Source organism: Echinops telfairi, unplaced genomic scaffold (genome assembly GCF_000313985.2).
Source record: "Echinops telfairi isolate 266 unplaced genomic scaffold, ASM31398v2 ScPeMD7_7412;HRSCAF=8450, whole genome shotgun sequence".
NCBI lineage: Eukaryota > Metazoa > Chordata > Mammalia > Afrosoricida > Tenrecidae > Echinops > Echinops telfairi.
Window position 1 is genome coordinate 6,993,326 of NW_022111312.1, and position 21,513 is coordinate 7,014,838.

Here is a 21,513-nt window from a genome sequence, read left to right on the forward strand (position 1 = left end):
CCAGTCCTAGCCTAGACAGTTGCTCTGCGTTGGAATCTACCTCAATGGGTAGTGAGTTTTGGTTTGATGGTGCTGTGAGTTAGGCTACTGGCAAGGTTGGCAGTTCAAATCCATCAGCCCCTCTACTGAAGAAAGGTGAGGCTTGGTGGCTGCTGTCAAGGCTTACAGTTTGGAAACCCTATCCAAGGTCACTGAGTCAGAATTGACTCATGCCAATGGTTCCTTTGTTTCCCAGGTATCACGCCCTGTACCAGGAACTTAACTAAGTACATCAGCCGATTCCATCCTCACAAGTCAGTGAGGTAAACGTTATCACCCTGCTTTAGAAGCTGAGGAAACAGGTTCAGAGAAGCAATTTTCAGAGACCAACCTAAGAGCTACACTTACTGAAGCTAGATACTAATGAGGTCAGTTGAGTTTTCTGGTTTCCATGGTTTCTACCACATAAAAGGCACTCAATTTCAAACCCACAGCTTCTTATATATTCACTGATTGATTTTCTCAGAGCAAAGCATTGGCTGATACCAGACTGACCAAGTCTTGGGTTGCTTTAAGGAGCCGCGGTGGCACTGCGGGTTTGGTGGTCAGCTGCGAATGAAAAGGTTGGCAGTCTGGCACTACCAGCTGTACTCATCAGGAGAACAACGAGGCTGTCTGCCCCTCTGAAGACTTATAAAACCTCCGAAACTGTCAGCTCACTATGAGTTGGAGGCCTCGTGGCATAGTAGTTACGAGTTGGGCTTTGATCCGGAAGGTCCGCAGTTCGAAACCACCAGCCGTGCCACAGGTGAAAGCCAGGCTTTGTACTGCATGAAGTTACAGTCTCAGAAACCCACGGGCAGTTCTGCACTGTTCTTTAGGGTCCCAATGAGTCGGCCTCAACTCGATGGCAGTGAGAAACATGACTTGGAATCAACTTGATTGATGGCCGTGGCTATGGTTTGGTTTACGGCGTGGTTACCTTTCGTTTACGTAGGAGCCATTTGAACCATCCCGGACGTTTGCTCTTGTGAGCTGATGATTGCATTTACAAGGGTAAGCCAAAAAGTACTGCTACAAAACCCATGAAAATTTTTTCTTGGACAAAATACCCTCCATCTCAGCATTGCCTCCGTCTAAGTCTGTGTACCTGGGAAGACCGTAGCGTATTCCTTTTTCTCTCCCGCACAGACCTTACTGCCCTCAGAGTGAGCAGGTGCGTTGTCATGATGGACAAAGTGCCCTGGCACAACTTTCCTGGCCTTTTCCTCTCCCTTAAAAGTGTGCGGTTTCCTTAAAACGGGGTCAGTGTAAGCCCTGAGCTCTTCCAGCGTCCTTCAGGAAGACTTGTCGAGAAGATTACCCCTTTGGAATCTCAGAAACCTTGTCCCCATAAAACATGGTCCCCACAGCCGTCTGAACTGCCCCCTCTGCCTTGAATGTGACTGGCCGGCCTTCAGAACCCCTGCTTTGACTGGACCTTCTAAAAAGGCACTCAAGACTAAGAACAAGGGCCTGGCTAAGAGAACTTGTCTGTAGCCATTGACTGATGGCCGAAACATGCTTACACAGGTTTGTTTACAATAAACGTGTGCATGCACGAACTGGGACCCAGTAGCAACACTTTCAACCTACCCTTGTATTTTTTAGACTGGCTGTTCTGTGCCAGGTAATGTTAAACAAGAAATTAACTGGTTCCTTATGTGTTTGGAAGTTCAGTTCTGGAAGTATCTTAGTGCCTCTGTCACCTACTAAAGCCATAACCCCATCGAGGTGGTGTGGACAGAGATTTGTTGGTTGAAATCATCCGTCCAGGCCTAAAAGGACAATGACCAAGGTGGGCTTGTGGCTGGTCCTTCTTCCCCTTAAGGTGGAGCCTGATCTTGGGAAAGGGGGAACAGGACCTGTGACTGGTAACCGTAAGTCAAGCAAATCTTTTCACTTCCCCGTGCATATAAAAGTTGTGTTTCTGGTATAGTCTACTAAGTGTACAGTGACATTGTGATAAGTGTACAATAGTCTGAGAATGACCACAATGTGACTGACACAAAGTGAGCACATGCTGTGGGAGGAAATGGTGCCAAATAGGCTTGCCGGGCGCACGGGTGCCACAGACAAGCTCAGGACCAGCCAAGTGCACCTGCCTCGTCTTTCACATGCTTGCCATTGTGTGTGTGGGTCAGATTGTAGGAGGAAGCTGGCTCAAATGCGCAACGATATCTCTCTTACAGTAACCACCTTCTTGGCCTTCCCCTCTAGAGGAGAACTGGTCTAAATGCTTCGTCTCCTCGTCCCTGTCCATCTGTTTTTCCTCCAGCTTTGCAGACACGCATTGTCATAGCCTTCCAGTAGTGTGTTAGCCTCCTTTTCAATGAGCTGTCTCTTTCCCTTTTTGATTTCTTCCTGTTTCTGACACGCCCGTTCCTTTCTGCTTGGAACTCGAGAACTGCTAAATAGATTCGACTTTGCATCTGCCCTCTCTCGAGTTCATGTCTGCTTTGGTGAGCTCATTTCTGGCCCTGCTTTGCTGTCACTGTACTGGTTCACCGCAACGTTCCGATTCTCTGACTTGTCAATCTCAACGGCAGCGCCCATTCGTTTTCCCCCGGAGACAGCAGATGGAGTTCCGCTGTCGAGCTGTGTTCACCTGGGAAGGTGGAGGTGACCTGCAGGGGAGATGAAGCATTCAGGTGAAGACAAATGCGCGGTCACCTTTCCTTTTCCACACCTGCTGGCGGAGTCCAGACGTGTTTCTCCCGGTTTCCATGCATCGTCATCTCCCACTGGCCACCTCTTCCCAGAAAGCTGGACTTTTGTCCTTCCTCAGCCTTTATCGCCTGCCCCCCCCCCACCACCACGGCCTCCCCGTCAGTGGGGTGTGTGCGGATTCCTGGAGTGAAGAGGCACAGCCCAAGTGCATGCTATGGAATGGCCGCCTCGCTTCAGTTTCGTCAGAGTGCTGCTTCCCTGGTTGCAGACTTCCTTTTGCCTCCTGCCTGGTTTCTGGTGGGCACGTGCTTATGTACATGGTGGAAATGGAGGCTGCCAGCTGTCTTTATAAATAGCCTGCTTTCACTCAGTCCTCTGAATGCAGTTAATTGATCTTGTCTATTTAACTATTATGACACTGAGACTAAGCCTCAGGCGTATTGTGCGAACTCAGAGGCTCAGGGCTCCTGGCGAAAATAAGTTCTAATCAAGGAAGCGCTGAAGTCCTCAGGTAAGGCCAAGTGCAGTTTCTGAAGTGAGCGGCCTCTGACTTCTAAACCGTGAACCTGCTCCGAATTTTATGGTGCCTGCAAGGGGAGGGAGGATACCAATGGCGCTTTTTTCCAAAACCAGTTCAGTTATTTACCTTTCAAGCAATTAACATAATTACCATTATGCTAAAAAGTAATTTTGGGAAGTTCTGCCCTGAGCTCTTATGACTCCACCGGGACAGTTTTAGTTGGGACTTATCTTTTTGATGGAAGCCTAATTGCAATTTTGGCTTTGTGCACACAAACAGAAGCAGCTAATTGTTTAGGCAAATAGCAGATTAATTTAAATATGCATCCCTAATAAAACAAAAATGGTATCCATTATGGTCCTTGTTCCCATGACGAGGAATATAAATATTCCGTGCAAGTACCATTAGGCGGAGGTCTTAAGGATTGTCGACATTATATCACAGTGGTAGCACTTTCCAGATATCGAGTAATCTTTACAAAAGCGAACATAAATCAGTTTAAACTCATTTAGATCCCATTTCCACTATGCGCAGTTTCATTACCACACTCTGGCTGGCCTCCTGTGGGAGGTGGGAGGGGCAAGCTGCAAACTGGCATGGGTGCCCATCCACAGCTGCTTAGCAGGCTTTATGTCTCCTCAAAACAGTGGCCATCGTTACTCATGTCATCGCTAACGGCTGCTCCCAGTCCAGGGCGAACCCGGACTTCTTCAGGCCTGCTGCTGCTTGTCAAGGGGCAGGCCCGGAGCCCAGTGAACAGGTGGCACTGACTGCCACACTCGAAGCCTGTCCGTGTCACCCAGGCAGGAGCCCTTGTGCACTGTGCTTCTCACGACTGAAGCCCAACCCCACCTCAGAAGTGAGAGTCTTGGGTCAGCCTCCGGAGGCGATGTCGTAGAGAAAGACGGCTTTTCTTTTTTTGTTTTCCTGGGGCTGGGCGTGGTGGCGGCAGAGATCCTAGAAACTCCGCAGACCCTCCCTTGACAATTGTCTGTCATTTTACCTTGACCTACCAGACTGATGAAGGTAGATGCCACCTTTTGGAATGACTGCCTCGTTTGTGGGTGGTGCCAGTAGGTAAGCACTCCGCTACACCAACTGAATGGTTGGCAGTTACGTTTTACCTAGAAGGGCCTCAGAAGACAGTCCTGGACCTGGCATGGACTTGGTGTTTGCCAGTCGACTGGTTTTGCCAAGTTCATGCCTCTTCCTCTGAGAGTCCCCCACAGGCCTTTTTGAGGCAGGCATGCTTGCGGTATTGGAGTTTGGCTCTTTGGCCACAGCAGGTTGGACATGGGGACCCCTGGTCCTGGGGCAGCTGATGGGGCAGAGGACGCTGTTGTCCGCCGGGGCTAGCACCGCTGTTTTTTCTCTGTATTGTAGCTGGCGTGTAGAGAAAGAGTGACCTACATGGAACAGAGCTGCAGAGAGAAGCCTGGGAGACGCACACTCTGTTGCTCCCGAAGGTCTTCTTCCTTTGGGTGCTGATGCCTCCTAACTGCAAGCTCTGCTTCCTCCCCTCGGGCGCCATGGAAATGGCCTGGTTGCCTTCCAGCCCGCTTCCCTTTTGTACCAACGCCAGTGTGAGTGGGATTCTGTTTCTTACACCCAAATGTTCCCTTGCTAAAACATAAGCCAAGTGTTCAGCAAACCCTTTGTTGATGTTCAGCCACATTCGGTCCTCTGAGCTCACTGCTGGCGGGAATAGAGACTAAGCATGACAACACCCTGCTACTTTCTACGTCCACGCAGTGTCAGCAGCCAAAGCCATTTCACTGCTGGGCCTACAACATGATAGAGCCCAGCCTTTCAAGTGACTTTGTATCAGACTTTACACAGTTTATCCCCTCCTGGAGTGGTGAATTGATTGGACTGGGATAGGCACTGACTACAATGTTCTTAATGGCACAAATGATTGTGGACCCAGATGAGTCTGGACATGTCAGCTGCTGTTTGCGTATGTTCTTAAAAGAGTATGTCAACAAAACCAAAAGTTCCACTTATCCATTGTCCCGTGGTATACTCTACATTTATCTGTTTTGTTTTGTGTCCCCCGTCTCCTCCTACTCTAAGTGTTGTGAGAATATAGATCTTACCCTTTCCTTCTTCACACCCTTAAACGAGACCCAGGGACCTGCCATTGGAATGCCAGCTCTGTGCCCGCAGGGACTTTGCTTGGTCGCTGCTGGATCTGCAGAGCTCAGAGCAGTGCCTGGGACTGCACAGAGGCTCAGTGGATGCTTGCTGGGTGTACTACTGCATTGATGCCTTTTTGACTAAAGTATTGGCTAGCGTGGCTGCATACTCAGCTATGGCGTAATGGAAGACTTATAATCCACACTTTCACTGCTCAGGTCCCTACACCTTTGAGCTTGCAAAGGTAGCCCTGATTGAACTACTTAAATAAATTAGTCGACTGTGTATGAAATTAGGTCTCACTCAGACACAATCCCTGGTGTCCATTTCTGCCCAGGTGTTTGGGGTCAGACATTACCATATCACATCATTTGCAGAGTGAACCTGCAAAGCTGCAGCATGTGATGATACTGTTAAAGTCATATTAGAAGAGCACCAGAAGTGATAATTATGTGAGCAAATATAAATGACATCTTTTCTCTATTACATACATCTCTTTAAAAAACAGTTGCCTTATGTAAAAATAGCAGTGGAGTTTATATCGCATGTGGGAATAGAGTATGACCACAATATAGCACAAAGGCTGGGAGGGAGGGCCTGGAGGAGTGCTTATACTGTAGCGAGGAGGGAGACTGATGAGAATTTACTAAAATTCAAAAGCAGCCAACAAAATAACTAATTAATAAGCCAACAAAGGAATTAGGATGGACTAAACACATATTCAATTCAAATACTCAATCTCAATGAAGGCAGAAAAGGAGGGGGGAAATGGAACACAAAACAGATGGGCACAAATAACAAAATGAAGGTTCAGCCCAGCCTTACAGCTCCTTATACTGGATGTAAATAGTCTAAACATCCTAGTCAAAAGATAGTGGCCAGAAGAAACCCACTTGAAGTATAAAACTACAGGGTTAAGGAAAAGACTGATAATGTGAATACAGCTGATACATTGATATCAGACAAAACAGAGCAGCTAATATAGGAGCATTTCATCATGACAGAGCATCAATTCAGCAAGAAGACATGCCGGTCCTAAATGTTTACGGACCTCCGTGAAATCAGAGGGCTGTGCAAGTGATCACACACTGTGCACACACTGTGCCACGGATCGAGTGCTGACACCAGATAAGCCTCTGACCATTACACTGATAGTCCTGAAATGCTAGCTTAAAAATTGACCCTCCTTAGGACAGCTCTCTGAAAGGCACTCCTGTGGTGAAGAATATTTTATTGCATCTAATTCTGGTGCAAAAAATCATGCCAACAAAACCCATACTTGATTAATAATGAAGAATGTGTTTATAGATAAACTCCATGTGTGCTCTGAGTGAGCTGTGGTTCAATCACTTCCCCACTTGGCAGAGCACCCAGGTGAGGTGGATGGAGCAAGCCAGTTCCTCACCAAGCTGGTCGCCGCTTCCCACGCTCACAAAGGCAGCCGTGCATGCGGCATGGTGATTTTCCCTTTGTGAGTTGAGTGGAGGTTTATAGAGCAAACTCAGTTTTCCATTCAACAATTCTTTTACACTTTGCTGCGTGTCATTGGTCACAATCCCCACAGTGTCACATCGCGTATCTCACTTCCTCCCCATGTTTCCTGCTTCCATCCCTCCTCTTTGCCTAAGCCTTCTGGACTTTGTCCTTGGGGTGGGGGGGAGTTCAGTTCCAGACCTGACAGGTGACTTAAGGGCCATAGTCTCTGGGGTCTACCAGCCACTTTTGGACCACGATGCCTGGTCTTCTTTATGATTGCACCATGCATTCTCTTGCTGCGTTCAAACCCAGCTTCATCACTTGCCACGTGACTTTGGATCCGTGCCCCCCGCCCCGCTTCTGTTAAATGAGCGTGGAGGCGAAGACTCAAAGACGGGGACAAGTGACAGTGTGAACACGCGAGAGCTCTAGGCCAGCGGTTCTCAGCCTGTGGGTCGCGACCCCTTTGGGGGGTCAAACGACCCTTTCATAGGGGTTGCCGATTCGTAACAGTAGCAAAATGACAGTGTTGAAGTAGCAACGGAAATAATGTTATGGTTTGGGGGTCACCACCACATGAGGAACATGAGGAAGGTTGAGAACCACTGCTCTAGGCAAATAGTGATTTAAAATTTTTTTTTGAATTTCTCCTTTGCTGTTTATTGTGTTTTCCCTGGACCAGTGCAGGACTATGATGAAGATGAACATGTTAAGACATCTTGGAATAGGGACCTCCTGTCTTGTACTTAGTGTGTAGACCCCTTGGCATCTTCTGTAGCAGCTGCTGCTCCTGAGTCAGAATGAAAGGAATTTGCTGAGATACTTGCCTAGGGAATGTGCTAGGTGCCCTTTGGAGACCTGCTTATCCCCTGAGCTTGTTAGCATTCTAGGGAGAGTACTGAGATCCGAAAGAAGGTTTAACAGGGTAGGATCTCTGCTTTTGTGTAGAATTAAATACTCAGCTTACTGACAGCTGGACAGTCTTGCGAAGCCTCCCAAATAATTACATTGTTCTACTTCCTTATAAGTTACTTGGTGCTAAATGATACTTTCTAGTAAGATCTCAAAGTCAAAGCACAGGAAAGACAGAAAGATAGATTCCAAGAAGAAAAGTGAAGTTTTACCTGTTCGGGGTAATGGCTGCTGTTGTTGGGTACCATCGAGTCGGTACCCGCCCCAGTAGCCCTGTGCACAGCAAGAGACCCTGCCTGTTCCTGCCCCACCTCCACAATTGCTCCTGAGCTGGAGCCCATGGGTACAGCGTCACCTTGAGGGCCTCATTGCCGTTTGATCCCAGGGACTTTAAAAAGTTTGGGAAAAGATTCGATTATCTTGCAATTCCTTTTTTTTCCAGTAACTTTTTGAAGTCCCCTGGTATGTGTGTGTGTATATATACATATGTATGTATTCTCATTTTCATAGGTTTTGCATGTGTAGTTTTTTTTTTTTCTTCAATATATATTTTTTTGGGGGGAAAATCCCAGAATACACAAAGGGACAATACAGTTTCTTTCCTACCCTGCCATTCCTCCTCGCCTCGCTTCTTTCTTCAGAAGACTAGTCTAGGGTAGCAGTTTCTCGTGGGTCCTTCCAGGATATGTGTGTGTGTGTGTGTGTATTTAAGAAGACAGTACGTAATGTACGATACCACTGTTCAGCACCTTTTTAATCTAACATTGTGCTCTGTTGATCATTTCTTCCAGGCTACATTATGTATAGGGCTGACTTTTTTATTTTTTAAAATTGCTCATTGTGTTCCGTACACTGCACTGTGGAAGTGCCATTACTTAGCCAAGGCCACATGGGTGGACCTTCAGTGAACTTCCAGTCCTTTCAGATGTTGATAAGACTGCAGTGAGTGTCTTTCCATGTGCTTTCGTGTGTACAGATGTCAAGAGATGATTGGATTAAAAGGTGTTTACATTTTTAATTTGGTAAATATTAGCAGATTTCCTCTAAAGTACGTGAATTAGTGTGTGCTTCCACCAACAAAGTAAGAGCTTATTACTTCCACTTCGGACACCAATTATGGTAATAATTTCTTTGAGAAGAATTAATTCTGGTCCATTGCTGATGAGGTGGAAATGAAAGATATCCCAAATGTCAGACTTGTCCAAGATGTTATAACACTCCCTGTTCCCAGATTTTAACTACCACACTCTCCTTAGAAGCGTCCCTCAGGTCCCTGTGGTCTGCAGTTCAGGGCTGCGTCTCAGGAAGCTCATGCACCATTCAGGAAGAGGCTCATGTGTTGTGCAGACAGTTAAGCCCCAAATCCCAAATCTAGTCTGGAAGGGGCTTCTCACCCACAAGGTTGTGGAAAGTGGTGACACCAGGGCAGGTGTTAGACCGAAAACTCAAGTCCCGAGAATCAGAGGTGGGCTCAGGCAAGCCAAATGTGGGGTCCAGAGCTGAAAGCCAAAATTGTCAGTCTTTTGAGAATGACGGCACCATGCTTCACACCATGGATGGCTGGATGGATTGTGATAAGAGCTGTAAGAGCCCCCAATAACATGATTAAGAAAAATTGTCAGAAAGTCAAAAGTTGGTCTTTTTTGCCCCTACCAGTGCTTCAGTGAAGCAGAGGTCACCAAAGGGAAGGCTTACGTGGAGGTGTGGTCTTTGTGTTTCAGCAGGTAATATGCCCAAGGAAAGAAGGCCTATGACTTGAGTCCCCCCTGGGGGAAGGTAGAGGCTCAGCACATCCCCCTGGATCTGGTTCATTAGCATAGCAGAACTCTCTCGAACAAAAGGAGCGTTAGCCACAGGCACCAAGGCAAGACTCTGTAATACATCACAAAAGGGACTGTGGCTACAGAAGGATCTTATTAATTAATGGACTCATCTCACCCACCAGAAGATTTTCTTAAATAATAAGGAAGAGAGCCTCTTTCTCCATATCCTCAGTAACAGAATGTTTTGTGCACTGTTCTATCTTTGTCAATCTGATGGAAAATGATGCCACTGTGCAGTTATTTGTGTTTCTGTAATGGTGAATGAATTTTTACCATTTAAAAAAGCGTTGCGCAGTCCGTCGTATTTCTTTGTGGTGAAGCGCATGCTCAGGTCCTTTGTTCAACTTTTCAATGATGGTTTTCTTACGGAGTCTCTTATATGCCAAGGACACATCCGTACTAGCCGGTACAAGTCTGCAGGTTTGTCTCTTCCCTTTTGCGTACTTGGCACGGTGGTGGTGATTGCATGAACTCTGCGCACCAAGTGAACTTAAGGTCACCACTGTCACCCTCCCTTCTCCACAGGAATCCTTAATATTTGGGACCTAAGGACTGGGAAGTTTCCTGCTCATCGTTTTGAGCATGACGCAAGAATACAGGCACTGGCCCTCAGCCGGGAAGACGCGACTGTTGCCACCGCCTCTGCCTTCGATGTCACAATGCTGTATCCGAATGACGAAGGCTACTGGCACATTGGTGCAGAATTTGAAGTTCAGAAATTGGTGAGCTCCGACTCGGGTCACTCTCTGTTGCCTTCTGAGAATCGCTGTGTCTGCTGTAAATGCACAGGGAGGACGTTGGTAACTCCTATTCACGCTGGTCGTTCTGTGGCCTTTAAATCCATACCCTTTCCAACCAAGTAAACTCCCAGTGCTGCCCAGTGGATTCCACCTCCTAGCGACCCCACAGGGCAGGGTCGAGCTGCCACACAGGCCTCCCAAGGCTGTCAGCTTGGTGGAAGCAGACTCACTCCCCTGCCTCCCACAGAGCCAATGGTGGGTTTGGACCACGGGCCTTTTGGTTAGCGGGTGAGTGCTAAACCACTGTGCCATCAGGCACCTTCAGACCCATCGCACCACATTCTGCAGCCCTGTGATACAGGCAGTGTTGTGTTCCCCGTTGACCAGCAAAGACACGGGCTGAAAGCAGTGAACAGATCTGCCCAGCTCAAGTTCAGAGGTGTCAGCCCAGTCCAGCGGGGTGGGAAGGCTTCTATCCTACACTTCCTGCCTCCCAAGATTTTCTCACCTGGAACTAAGAGTAACTCTTGAGTGAAAATGATTGAAGTGAGTGCTAATTGGGTAGCTCTGTTGCGGAATCTCCGGTGTGAAGCCGAGCCAGCCTCAGGACTCTAACCCAGAGCACCTTCCACTCCAGAGTTCAGAGGCAGGGCCTGCTTGTCTGCACATTTGTGGGGAGGAAGATGGATTGCTAGTAGGAAGGAAAGCAGTCTGTGCGTGCTCAGACCCGTGTATGCTGAACGAGGTTTTAGTGGAAATATACTTGAGTTGGGCATCACTAGGAGAGCCACCGACATATGAACTGCTGGCCCATCTTGGAACTCGTCTTATCCATCCCCTTTTCTCTTGGTGGAAATCTGTTAGACTTCAGCAACTTAGAGTCCGGCCACCTGCTTCCCCACCACCCGCTCCTTGCCCTTCTGTGATTGGCACTCTGCTGGGGTGTGGTGCTCCCCAGCACAGCCTGTTGCCATCTCGTCTCAGGGTTCTATTAGAGAAATGTGAATGCACAGTGCTTTCTGTTTGTTCTCGACACACACACACCGTCCCCGTCCCCCCCCAGTGCTTATTGTTGGTCTCAGATGAAAGGACACAGCTGACCGGCACCGGCTCTGTGAAGTTAGACAGTTACTTAAGATGTGAATCTCTCTAGAAAGTGCCAAGCCTGCTTTGGCAATAGGTAGCATCCTGGCACAGCCGAGCAGCATTTTGAAGTCAGTTGCAGCTCCCAGCCAAGGGCACCACGGCTTTCAACCTGAGCCTCGTAGTCTGTCGGTTGTCCCACGTGGAGATGAGGTTGAAGGCTGGGCTGAGGGTGTCAGTGGCAGGAACATAAGGAGGGGCTTAGAGAATCAGAGCCACGGGAAGCAAGCAATTGCTGCAGGTGCCTGTGAGCCACGAGCATTTTCATGTAGGGTTTCTCGCCTTGGGTGAGGGGTTGCCACAGAACGAGCCGGGTGTCCCTTCAAAGGGCCCCCCTTGGCCCGTGAAGCTGGACCCTTTCTGTCTCCCGCAGACACACTCCCTGAATAGCAGTGGCAGTGCCCCTGACCTTGTCACACTAACCAGAAACATCCGTCCTTTGTGCTGGGTCCGCAGAGCGGGACATGGGCTGCCTGCCGCGCACACTGGTGGGCTGAGGATTAGCAGAGGCACCCAGATGTTTCCTCGCTCTGAGCGACTCTGGACAGCCTTCACGATCCAGGCTTTTGAACTCATTTGGCAACTTGGCAGCGGCAAGCTGTCCTTTCACACTGTGGATTTTCATAATTACAGAGTGTGGCTCACCTTGAGCCCTGGACTCTCCTAATTTACTCCGGGAGGATGGGCACAGCCCTGGGGGGTGAGTCCTTAAAGGGCACTGCGCAGCCCTGGCAAGTGGGGGCCGTGCCAGCTGTGCGGTCTCATAGGATAAACATGGCTGTGGTCATGGCCTGTCTGGAATCTGCCCCTGACAGCGTTGAGGGAGCCGGCAACACTGATCTTTTTCACCTCCAGGAAACCAGGTTTGAGGCCACATAGATGTTAAGATGAAGTTTTTGTGTATGCTGTGACCACGAATTTTCTTTTAAAATTTCTTGGTTAAAAAACAAAACAAAACACCCCCCTCCCGGCCCCGTAATTTCTTGAATAGTGACACTCACATGGTTGAGGGGTGATAGTGAGAAATCTCGCCTCAGGACCTGTCTCCCTCTCTGGAAGCAGCCGTGGTAGCGGGGTCCGTGTATGCACCAGCCAAGTTCAGTGCAGCATGCACTTTTTCTGCCCTCACCTTTACAGAGGCCTCACGCAGCACGCTGCATCCTGGCCCTCACCCTGCCTCGTCCCCTCCTCCCACCCCGTTTTTTCCGGGAGTTTGTTTTATTTGCTTCTGGTTATAAAGGACAAAAAGAGAAGCTGACACCAAGGGCTCAAGTAGAAAGAAAATGTTTCGGAAATGATGATGGCAACATATATACAAATGTGCTTGATACGATTGATATATGGATTGTTATAAGAGCTGTGAGAGCCCCCAATAAAATGATGTATTAAGATTTTTTTAAAGGCTTTCACCATATGTTCTGCTGTAACTGTGCCATGTACCTTTGTTTAGGTGTGTCAGACGGTCCTCATTTAGTCCCTTGGGGGTGGGCATTTAGACTTTGTATTGAAAAAGATATCTAAGATACATATATACATATACATATACACATACATATATACACACACACATATATATATACATATGATAGTGCTGCAGTGGTTGGCCTTGTGTGCACCTGTTTTGACTTTCTAAGTAAACTTGTAGAATTGGACCTTCCGGACCAAGTGTGCAATTGACAGGGTTCCCTCCATAAAAGTGGGACCAACTTAGTGTGCAGCAACAAGAAGTGATCTTACCTAGTCTAGCAGGTGAAGGTGGGATCTGAGTGCATTTTCACTAGGAATTTGTCTTACTCAGAGTGTATTGTATGTCTCTTCTCATGGGCATCTTTCCATTGATGCCACAGCTGTTGGTGCCTCCTGTTCTGTGTCCTGTCCGCTTGCACATCTTGTTATCTTGGATTATTGGTCTCTCATCGATGTATGGAAGCAATTGTGTATTTTTGGCCAAATCAAGATCAATTTGGGGTGAGACTCTAAGAACTGAACAACTCTCCTTCTTTGACAGGTTGACTACCTTGAAATAGTTCCAGATACCGGAAGGTACCCTGTGGCAATCGCCACCGCTGGAGATCTGGTCTACCTGCTCAAAGCCGACGACGCTGCCAGAACCTTGCATTACGTCTACGGCCAGCCTGTCACGTGTCTCGATGTCTCAGCCAAGCAAGTTGCTTTTGGCGTGAAGAGTTTGGGATGGGTGTACGAGGGAAACAAGGTATCGAAAAGAGCATGCTGCCCAATGTGAAAGGGTTTTGTTGTTGTTTTTTCAAGGCTTATAAAGATGAAGCTCTCTGATATTTTCTGGATCTGCTAAGGTGATATATCCGAATGGGTGAAAAAACTCCAGCATTTTGAAAGGATTATGCAATGAGAAATGTTTTCACTCTTCTTCCTTCCCATCGTCCCCCACTCCCCAGAAGACACTGCTGATATTCGTTGAATATCCTTCTCCTGTGGCCAATGAGTCAGCTTTGACTCACAGTGAGCGCAGAGGGCAGGTTGGAGTTGCCCTTGGTGGGCTTCTGAGACTGTAACTCTTTACAGGAACAGAGAGCCTCCTTTTTCTCCCATGGAGCAACTGATGGTTTCGAACTGCTGACCTTGGGGTTAGCAGCCCAATGCATAACCATTCTGCCAACAGGGCTCCCCTAGATAGTCTAGAAAAATTAAATGTATATGGGATCATAGGTTATATACGATTTTATATCTAACACTGTCACTTAATGGTAGACTTTGGGGGACGTTCCATATCGGCACGGATCAAATTCCCACTGCAGGGCTCCAGGTATGCTTGTCACCCATGGTGTTTATTCATTTTCAGTCGGTCCCCTCGCTGTGGGCTTGTAGGTTGCTTCCACTGTTCAGGCTATTATAGACAACGCCGCAGAGAATACGGCAACTTGCAAAAGTCCTGTGCAAGCCTACCTCTAGCATAATAAATCAGTACAATTATATTGCTTCAACAGAGGGATATGCATTTAAGATGTTGATGGACATTGCCCAGATGTTCTCTAGAAAGGTTGCATTAAAATGCACATTCTTCCCCACAGTGCATACCTCAAAGGGCCTGCTGATAGTGTGAACAGGGAGGCACAATTTAAATCGAAATTCTTGGAATGATGACTACATTGTAGCACGGCCTCGCCCTTTATCATCTTGTCTGGAGATGAAGTCCTTACTGACACCTCCCTGAGAAAACTTCTCTGTCCCTTTCAGTAGGACCAGGGGAGAAAAGGAGGAGGGTACTGGGCCTGCATTTTCCTCTGGTTGGCTTGCTCCCTGGCCCTGTCACAGTCTCCTCTCAGATTGTCGTCTCCTAGGGAACCAGGCCCCTTCTGCACACAGCAATGTAGCAAACCAGAGAGGACCCGGACTCTGGCCACACCGCACATGCGTTCCAACACCAGCCCTACTGCCTGCTAGCCCTGAGACTTTAACCTCATCTGTAAAATGAGTTTCCTCATTTGTAACATAAGGACACTGCAGTCCCTATATCATAGACTTGAAGGATCAGACAGAAGAACCCACATGAAGGACTTTAAGCATGGCACCTGACACAGAAGAATTCACTGTCTTTGCTCACTTCTGCCATTTCCACGCTGCCCGTGCTTGGATTCTGTCTTACTTCCCATGCAAAGTCTCCTTTAGGCAGGTGCCACTGGTTTAGCACATGGCGAGGGCTTCGAGAATGGAAGCATCCTGGGTCCAGTGATAAGCTCTTCTTCCGTGAAGCTGATCAAGGCCAGAGAAATGCAGGTAGCTGCTTTTACTTTCACTGAGAAAAGCCCTCCCGTGTGCTCCGGTCGGGCTGTTTGCTTGGATCGGATCCAGCATGTGTGAGTTGGAAAGCCTCTGATGATAGGAGGCCTGTGTTTTGTCTTCCCAAGAAGGTAGGGGGAAGGGGACAAGAATCCATTTCTTCAGGCAGTTTCCATTCTCAGACTTTGAAAAAACTTTCTCAGATCCCCGGTGAGCTCATTTGATGACAGAAGAAAGGCTGCTTTCTAATTTTTCATCCATTATGTTTTCAAATTTTGATGGTCTCATTTATTTCCAGAGTTCTCCAGGCAGTGAGGTGATGGTTATGTCGAACACTCGCCTGGCTTAAATCTGTCGTATGCCTGGCAGGTCCTATCGCTCTGGGTCTAAAGGGATTTATCGCTGCAGAGATACAATCTTAGCAGATAGATGAGGGGCTTCGAAAAGCCCTTGGAAAACTGGAATTAAGAACGAATGGAACTTTTTCATGAACTTTTTGAAGCTCTCTCGTGTTTGAGAAAGTAGTTAAAATGCCAGTTCTGTCTAAAATTAGGGTGGGGGGAATTTTTACACATCGCGATGTAGCTTGGTGCTTCTCTGGGTGTCTCTCAGAATCTCCAGACCAATTAAAATTAATTACAGGAACCAGCTGATTAGCACATGAATTTCATGGAAGTTTATTCTTAAAAATGGAGATACCCTCAGGTGACTTGGCAGTTTTCATTGGTGTTTTAAGACGAGGAGTAGAAGTGAATTTGCGGCAAGAAGTGTCCACATCCCCCGGAAGCTGTGACAGTGGCGGGCAGTCACCCGGATGTCTCTGAAGGTGGGCACTGACCCTCCACACACTGGCATGGGGGGCGGCTCCTTGTTGGTGATAACTGGCAATAGCTTTGCGTTGAGACGCCCCTGGATGCCACGCCCGGCGTGAAGAAAGGCCAGTCGTCTTCGGTGGCCCCTCCTTGGGTTTGCAGAGACCGGGCTTCCCAGCTGATGCTATTCCGTGGGTGGTTTTGAACTTCCTCAGAAAATCCTACTTTTTTTTTTTTAAAGAAGTGCCACAGCTGGGTATCATGTTTGTGAATTTCCATGTATACTTGAGTATAAGCCAACCCGAATATCAGCCCAGGCACCTCACTTTACCACAAAAAACTGCATTAAAAATGTGCTGGAAAACTCGGCCTATACACGAGTCTGTACGGTAAACCCTATTCTGGGTGGCTGGGGAGAGTATCATTTTGCCTGCTATGTTATAACGAGTTGTTGTAATTCCCAAACAGTCTCCGGTGCTGGCCACAGTGCCACTGAGCTGGTGAATGCCATGTGTTGGCTGTGTTTGTGTTTCGCCTGGCAGAGTGTGCCCAGCACATTTTGTTAGGTTGGTGTGAGACCATTAGCAGTGGAGTTTGCCTGGAGCTATATCCGCACTGGGGCTTGTGCCTCTGCCTCTGGCCTCTCTCTATCTCTAGGATTCAGATGAAGGCTTTATGAGAACAGAGAGCTTGGTTTCTCTTCTTTTGTACCTGATACAGAACTGGGGTTTGTCAATAGTCCATTATTGACCAACTATGATAAAAGCAGACAGTGAAGTCCAAAATGTTGGCATCTAATTTTAGTAAGAACCATAGCAATATTACGGAGTTGTGAATTTCGTTCACTTGGAGATTGTCTCGGCACCACAGCCTGTTTGTGCTAGCATTTGGCACCATGGCAGACTGAGCCTTGAGTAATGAGGGTTCAAACACATCCATCCGTTCGCCTATCTGGCCAGCCAGCCCTCCAAGTACCCATCACCGATGGCGCCGAAGCCCCAGTTGTGTTTCTGGCATTGGCGTGTTCTAAGAGCGCTAGCACAGATTTCTACCAGTTGGGTTCTTGTTAGATGACCTCGCTCTGTTTTACAATCCTGGTTTCCAAAGGGAATGAAACGAAGTCATTTAAGGGAAGCCTATCTACTTAATCTTATAAAAAGAGTGTGCCCACAGCTGGGTGGTCCCCCATCTCCAGCTCAGGTGGGAAGGAACCAGGAGGAGCTGTACCCCTGGAGCATGTTAGCCCGTGAGGCACGGGGGTGCCCAGGTTCAGATTTCAGAGGCAGTGCGTTGGTTTTTTAGCACTTGCTTTGACCAACGGATTCGTAAGGAAACCGGACCCTGCCACTGAGTCGATGCTGACGTCTGTTGTGGTGCCGGCTAGTCTTCCCTGCCCCAGACTCGGCTGCAGTCCAGCTCATTGAGGGCTGTGGCCGTTCTTGCTGGTGCGCTCCTTTATCAGACGTGATGTTCTCGGCCAGGGCCGGAGCTCTCCTGATAACACGTCCAGCGTACGTGGGACCAAGTCTCACCATCTTCATTTCTAAGGAACATTCTGGCTGTCCTTCCTCCAATACCGATTTGTTTGTTCTTCTGCCCATCAGTGGTATTTTCAATAGATATAGGTTTCACCAGCATCGCAGTCGAGTATGTCAGTTCTTCTGCGGTGTTCTTTATTCATTGCTCAGCTTTCCCACGCATACGAGGCAATTGAAAAATACCATGGCTGGTGTCGGGCGTACCTTGGCCCTCAGAGTCATGTCTTTATTCTCTAACAGTTTGAAGAGATCTTGAACAACAGATTTGCCCAGCCCAAATTCTCGACTGCTACTTCCCTGAGTGTTCACTGTAGATCCCACTAGCATGAGATCCCTGACGACTTCCGCCCTCCCTCCCTCCCTCTCTCATGGTGCGACCTGATGGTGACACCTGATGGTGACGTTGTAAGGATTTAGGTTTTCTTCACATTGAGTTGTCATCTATACTGAAAGTCTGCAGTCTCGTTTTGTTCTCAAGAGCTCCTGGTTTGGGGGTTTAAGGGAAGAGAAAATGCAGAATTGTATGAGCCCCTAATAAAATGATTAAAAAAAAAAAAAGAGCTCCTGGTTTTCAGGGACCACGGCTGTGTGATTGATCTGCATATGACCCATTGTTAGTGACGATCTTGGTGCCTCTTTCTTGTTCACAAACCCCAGCTTTTCAGAATTAGCACTGAATTAGCATGGCACAAGAAAACACCACTGACACCCATCAGGCCAGATTTTACCCCACGTAGTGCTGCCTTCTTCTGTAGGAATCGCTGCCTGCTGTCCACACATAGATTCCACGTGAACACAGTGAAATGTTCTGGAATTCCCTTTCTTCAAAATGTTATCCACATAGTGGAAGGGCCTACATAGGGTTTCCAAGATGATAACATTTTTACCGGAGCTTTTGACTGGCGGGAAGTGGGTTTGAACTGCCAACCTGGTGGTGAGCAGCACAACGCTATGCCACCTTGCCACCAGGGCTCAATAGTTATGGGAAAAACCCACTGCCATGGAGTTGATTATAGCAATCCTCTGTAGAGTTTCCAAGGCGAAAAATCTTTACAGGAACAGGTGGCTTTATCTAATGACCTGATAAAGAGCTTCTTGTTTTTGAGAGGTTTTTTTTATTTTTTATTTCAAGTGCCCATACCCACCTGGCTGGATATTCGTAATTCAGTTAGTCCCCTCTTGGTGGACATTACATCACTCATCTTCTTGCACTGTTGCCCTAGGAGAGTGTTGGTCGACTTCCTGGGTCCAGCCTGCAGCGTTTGATAAGCTTCTGCTCTCCAGGCGGTGCTGGCTGGGCCCACGTCCCTCCCACGCCCAGGCCTCTTCTCTCTCCCAGGCTCTACAGAAAGGTCACCGCAAGACAGGGCCATGTGAGCTCTGCAGGGATCTGGGTGGTCCCGCCTCCTGTGAGTGACTCCGCAGGGCCCTGCTTTGCGGCAGATAGATGACCAGATCACCAGGCCCCAGGAAGGAGGCAGCCACGCGGGTCTCACTGCAGAGGAAAGAGCTGCAGCATGCATGGGCCGGCACACCCTTTGGCTTATTGGATACCCATTTGTGAGAGAACGTGTCCTTCTAATCCAGCAACAGACCTGTTCAGAGGAGGAGGCTTGGGCCCCTGCCCTGCACTCAGCGTCCTTGATTCTGCCATGAAGTCACAGGTGGCTTAAGCTGTTTTTCTGTCCCTGTGGATTGCCTTGTGCTGATCCACCCACAGACGATGCTGAGTAGCTGAGGGCTTCTGAGCTGGGTTGGGGGTCCCACTGCTCTGCAGTTTCCCTCCAATGAGGGCTCCTAGGGGCCGTGCTCACTTAGTGCTGGCAGAAACGACTGGGCAGGAGAGGGGTCTGTATTTTGCATCCATCCCTCCGACTTGCCAGGCCAAGGGTAGTGGTGAGCGGGGCTGCTGAGAGGTCTTTTAAGTGAAAATAGATCTTTAAGTGTGGAGGTCGCATTTGTAGGTTCCCAGAATTCAGCGGCATCAGTGACCATAAAGGGAGCCATTGCGCAGAAAGGCGTGTAGTGGTGTCGGCGCAGTGTGCCTGGCTGACTCCTCACCAGGCTGCAGCGCAGAAACGAGCGGAGGAGACTGTTGATGTGGCCCTCTGGGCCCAGACGCCGCTCTGCCACTCATGCCTCTGTCTCTGATGGGCCCGAGGCTGTCACGAAGGCGGCCATCGAGGAGAACATATTTATGGGCCTGGATCATCTTTATCAGTTCTCTTGCTGAAATGTTGTTTTGTTCTCGGAGGTGGAGGGGTGGAAGGTAGAATGGCCTCGTTTAAAAGCATGATGCTGACGATGAGCCTGAAGCCTCCCTCGTAAGGGAAGGGCGGGATCCACTCAGGGCTCTTAGCATCCCTCCGTGTATGTAGACATATTTCCTAGTTCATTTCTGAAGCACTTGGCATTTAATGGCAGATTGTATTAAGCAGCGCATCGGCGTGCATCCTAATCAGGGAGAAGGGAGTGAAGTAATCCAGAAGGCTGGCATGTGTTTGACAAGGACGCTTGCTTGGCGGGTGCTGCTGCCTCAGCTTACATCACACTGGAAAATAATTGCTAACGTCTCTTCTGGTAATCATTCCCCGTCCACGGACGTGAAGAGACTCCGGATTGGCTGCTCATGCTCGTCATGGGGTGAAATGCCTCTCTGGGGGAGCCTTCGGAATCCAAATCGCAGGGCTCCTGGATTCAGGCCACAGTCCCCCATACCTACCCTGGAATTGTCTTTTTTTTAAAACTTGGTCTTTTTATAGTACAAAGGAAAAAACCCAACTCACTGCCATCGAGTCAGTTCTGGCTCATAGCAACCCTGTAGCACAGAGTCCAACTCCCCCTGGGGTTTCTGAGACTGTCTCTCTCTTTACAGGAGTGGAAAGCCTTCCTTTGCTCCTGCAGGGCAGTTAATGGTTTTGAACTGCTGACCTCGTGGTTTGCAGTCCAGCGCATAGCCCACTATGCCACCAGCACTTCCATTTTACAGTCCAGACTGAGTGATTTGAAAATGGAAAGTTGACCGAGTCCATGGCTAATTTTCATTTTCCCTTTAACACTCACGCCTGTTTCCATGTTTGCCTTCTCTTGGGACCAGGTTTAGGCAAAGAGCTGGTGGAGGCCAGCCCCTGGGTCATTGTGCCTTGTCGACACCAGAAGGACACATTTGTGTTCCTGAGATTGCTGTCCCTGTCAGCAGTACTTACTGAACACGTACACTGTGCTCCCTTTCTGATGAGCACTGGAAACAGATGAATCAGAGAAACGGGCGTCTGCCTCAGGGTCTGTAGTCTAGTGGCCCTTCTCAGCCACTTAGCAGTAGACCAGCAGCGTTCTCCCCGTTGAGAGGGACACAAGGTCATGGGAGACATTTCCAATGACTTTGGTGAATTCCGGACAGGATGCAGTATGATACGATAAATGGATGAAGATCGAACACACATTCCAGTAGGTCTCATATGTGCTTTAGTATGAGCATGGGATAAGTAGTAACATAGGTGTGAACCTGTTGTGAATAACAGTCGTAAGTGACATTCCCATCCACTCTGGGTAAACCCCGGGGCACTTCCAGAGCCCTGGAGAGCTCTCACACTTGGTTACGGCAGTGCTGGGTGGACCCGTCAACATTACTTCAGATGCATCTTTCTATAGAAGGTGTCAGTGCTTTAGGATCTCTGGTGGTCCTGGGAGAGGGGATGGTGATGTTATAAAGTCAGGAAAAGGAGTGTACCTTTTGAGCCATAGCGAAGGAAGTGTGACAGTCATGGAAGAAGCAGGGCTTGGAGTCAGAGAAGCCTTGGAAAGGAGCTTCCACACCTCAGGCTGGCTCTTGGGAAGTATGGGTGATGCTGCCTAGACAATAGGGCAGTGTGCATTGGGCCCTTGGGAAGTATGGGTGCTGCTGCCTCAGACAATAGGGCAATGCGCATTGGGCCCTTGGGAAGTATGGGTGCTGCTGCCTCAGAC

At 48.5% G+C, this 21,513-nt stretch overlaps 1 protein-coding gene across 2 annotated transcripts in view; it reads left to right on the plus strand.

Moving 5' to 3' along the window:
* The window catches only part of FBXW8 (F-box and WD repeat domain containing 8), a 133,807-nt gene that overhangs the window by 80,139 nt on the left and 32,155 nt on the right, over positions 1 to 21,513 (plus strand). For both annotated transcript variants that reach the window (XM_045296761.1, XM_045296760.1), the window contains exons 6-7: positions 10,081 to 10,277; positions 13,447 to 13,653. In XM_045296761.1, coding sequence (XP_045152696.1) covers positions 10,081 to 10,277; positions 13,447 to 13,653 — 404 coding nt within the window. The remainder of the gene's footprint in view (positions 1 to 10,080; positions 10,278 to 13,446; positions 13,654 to 21,513) is intronic.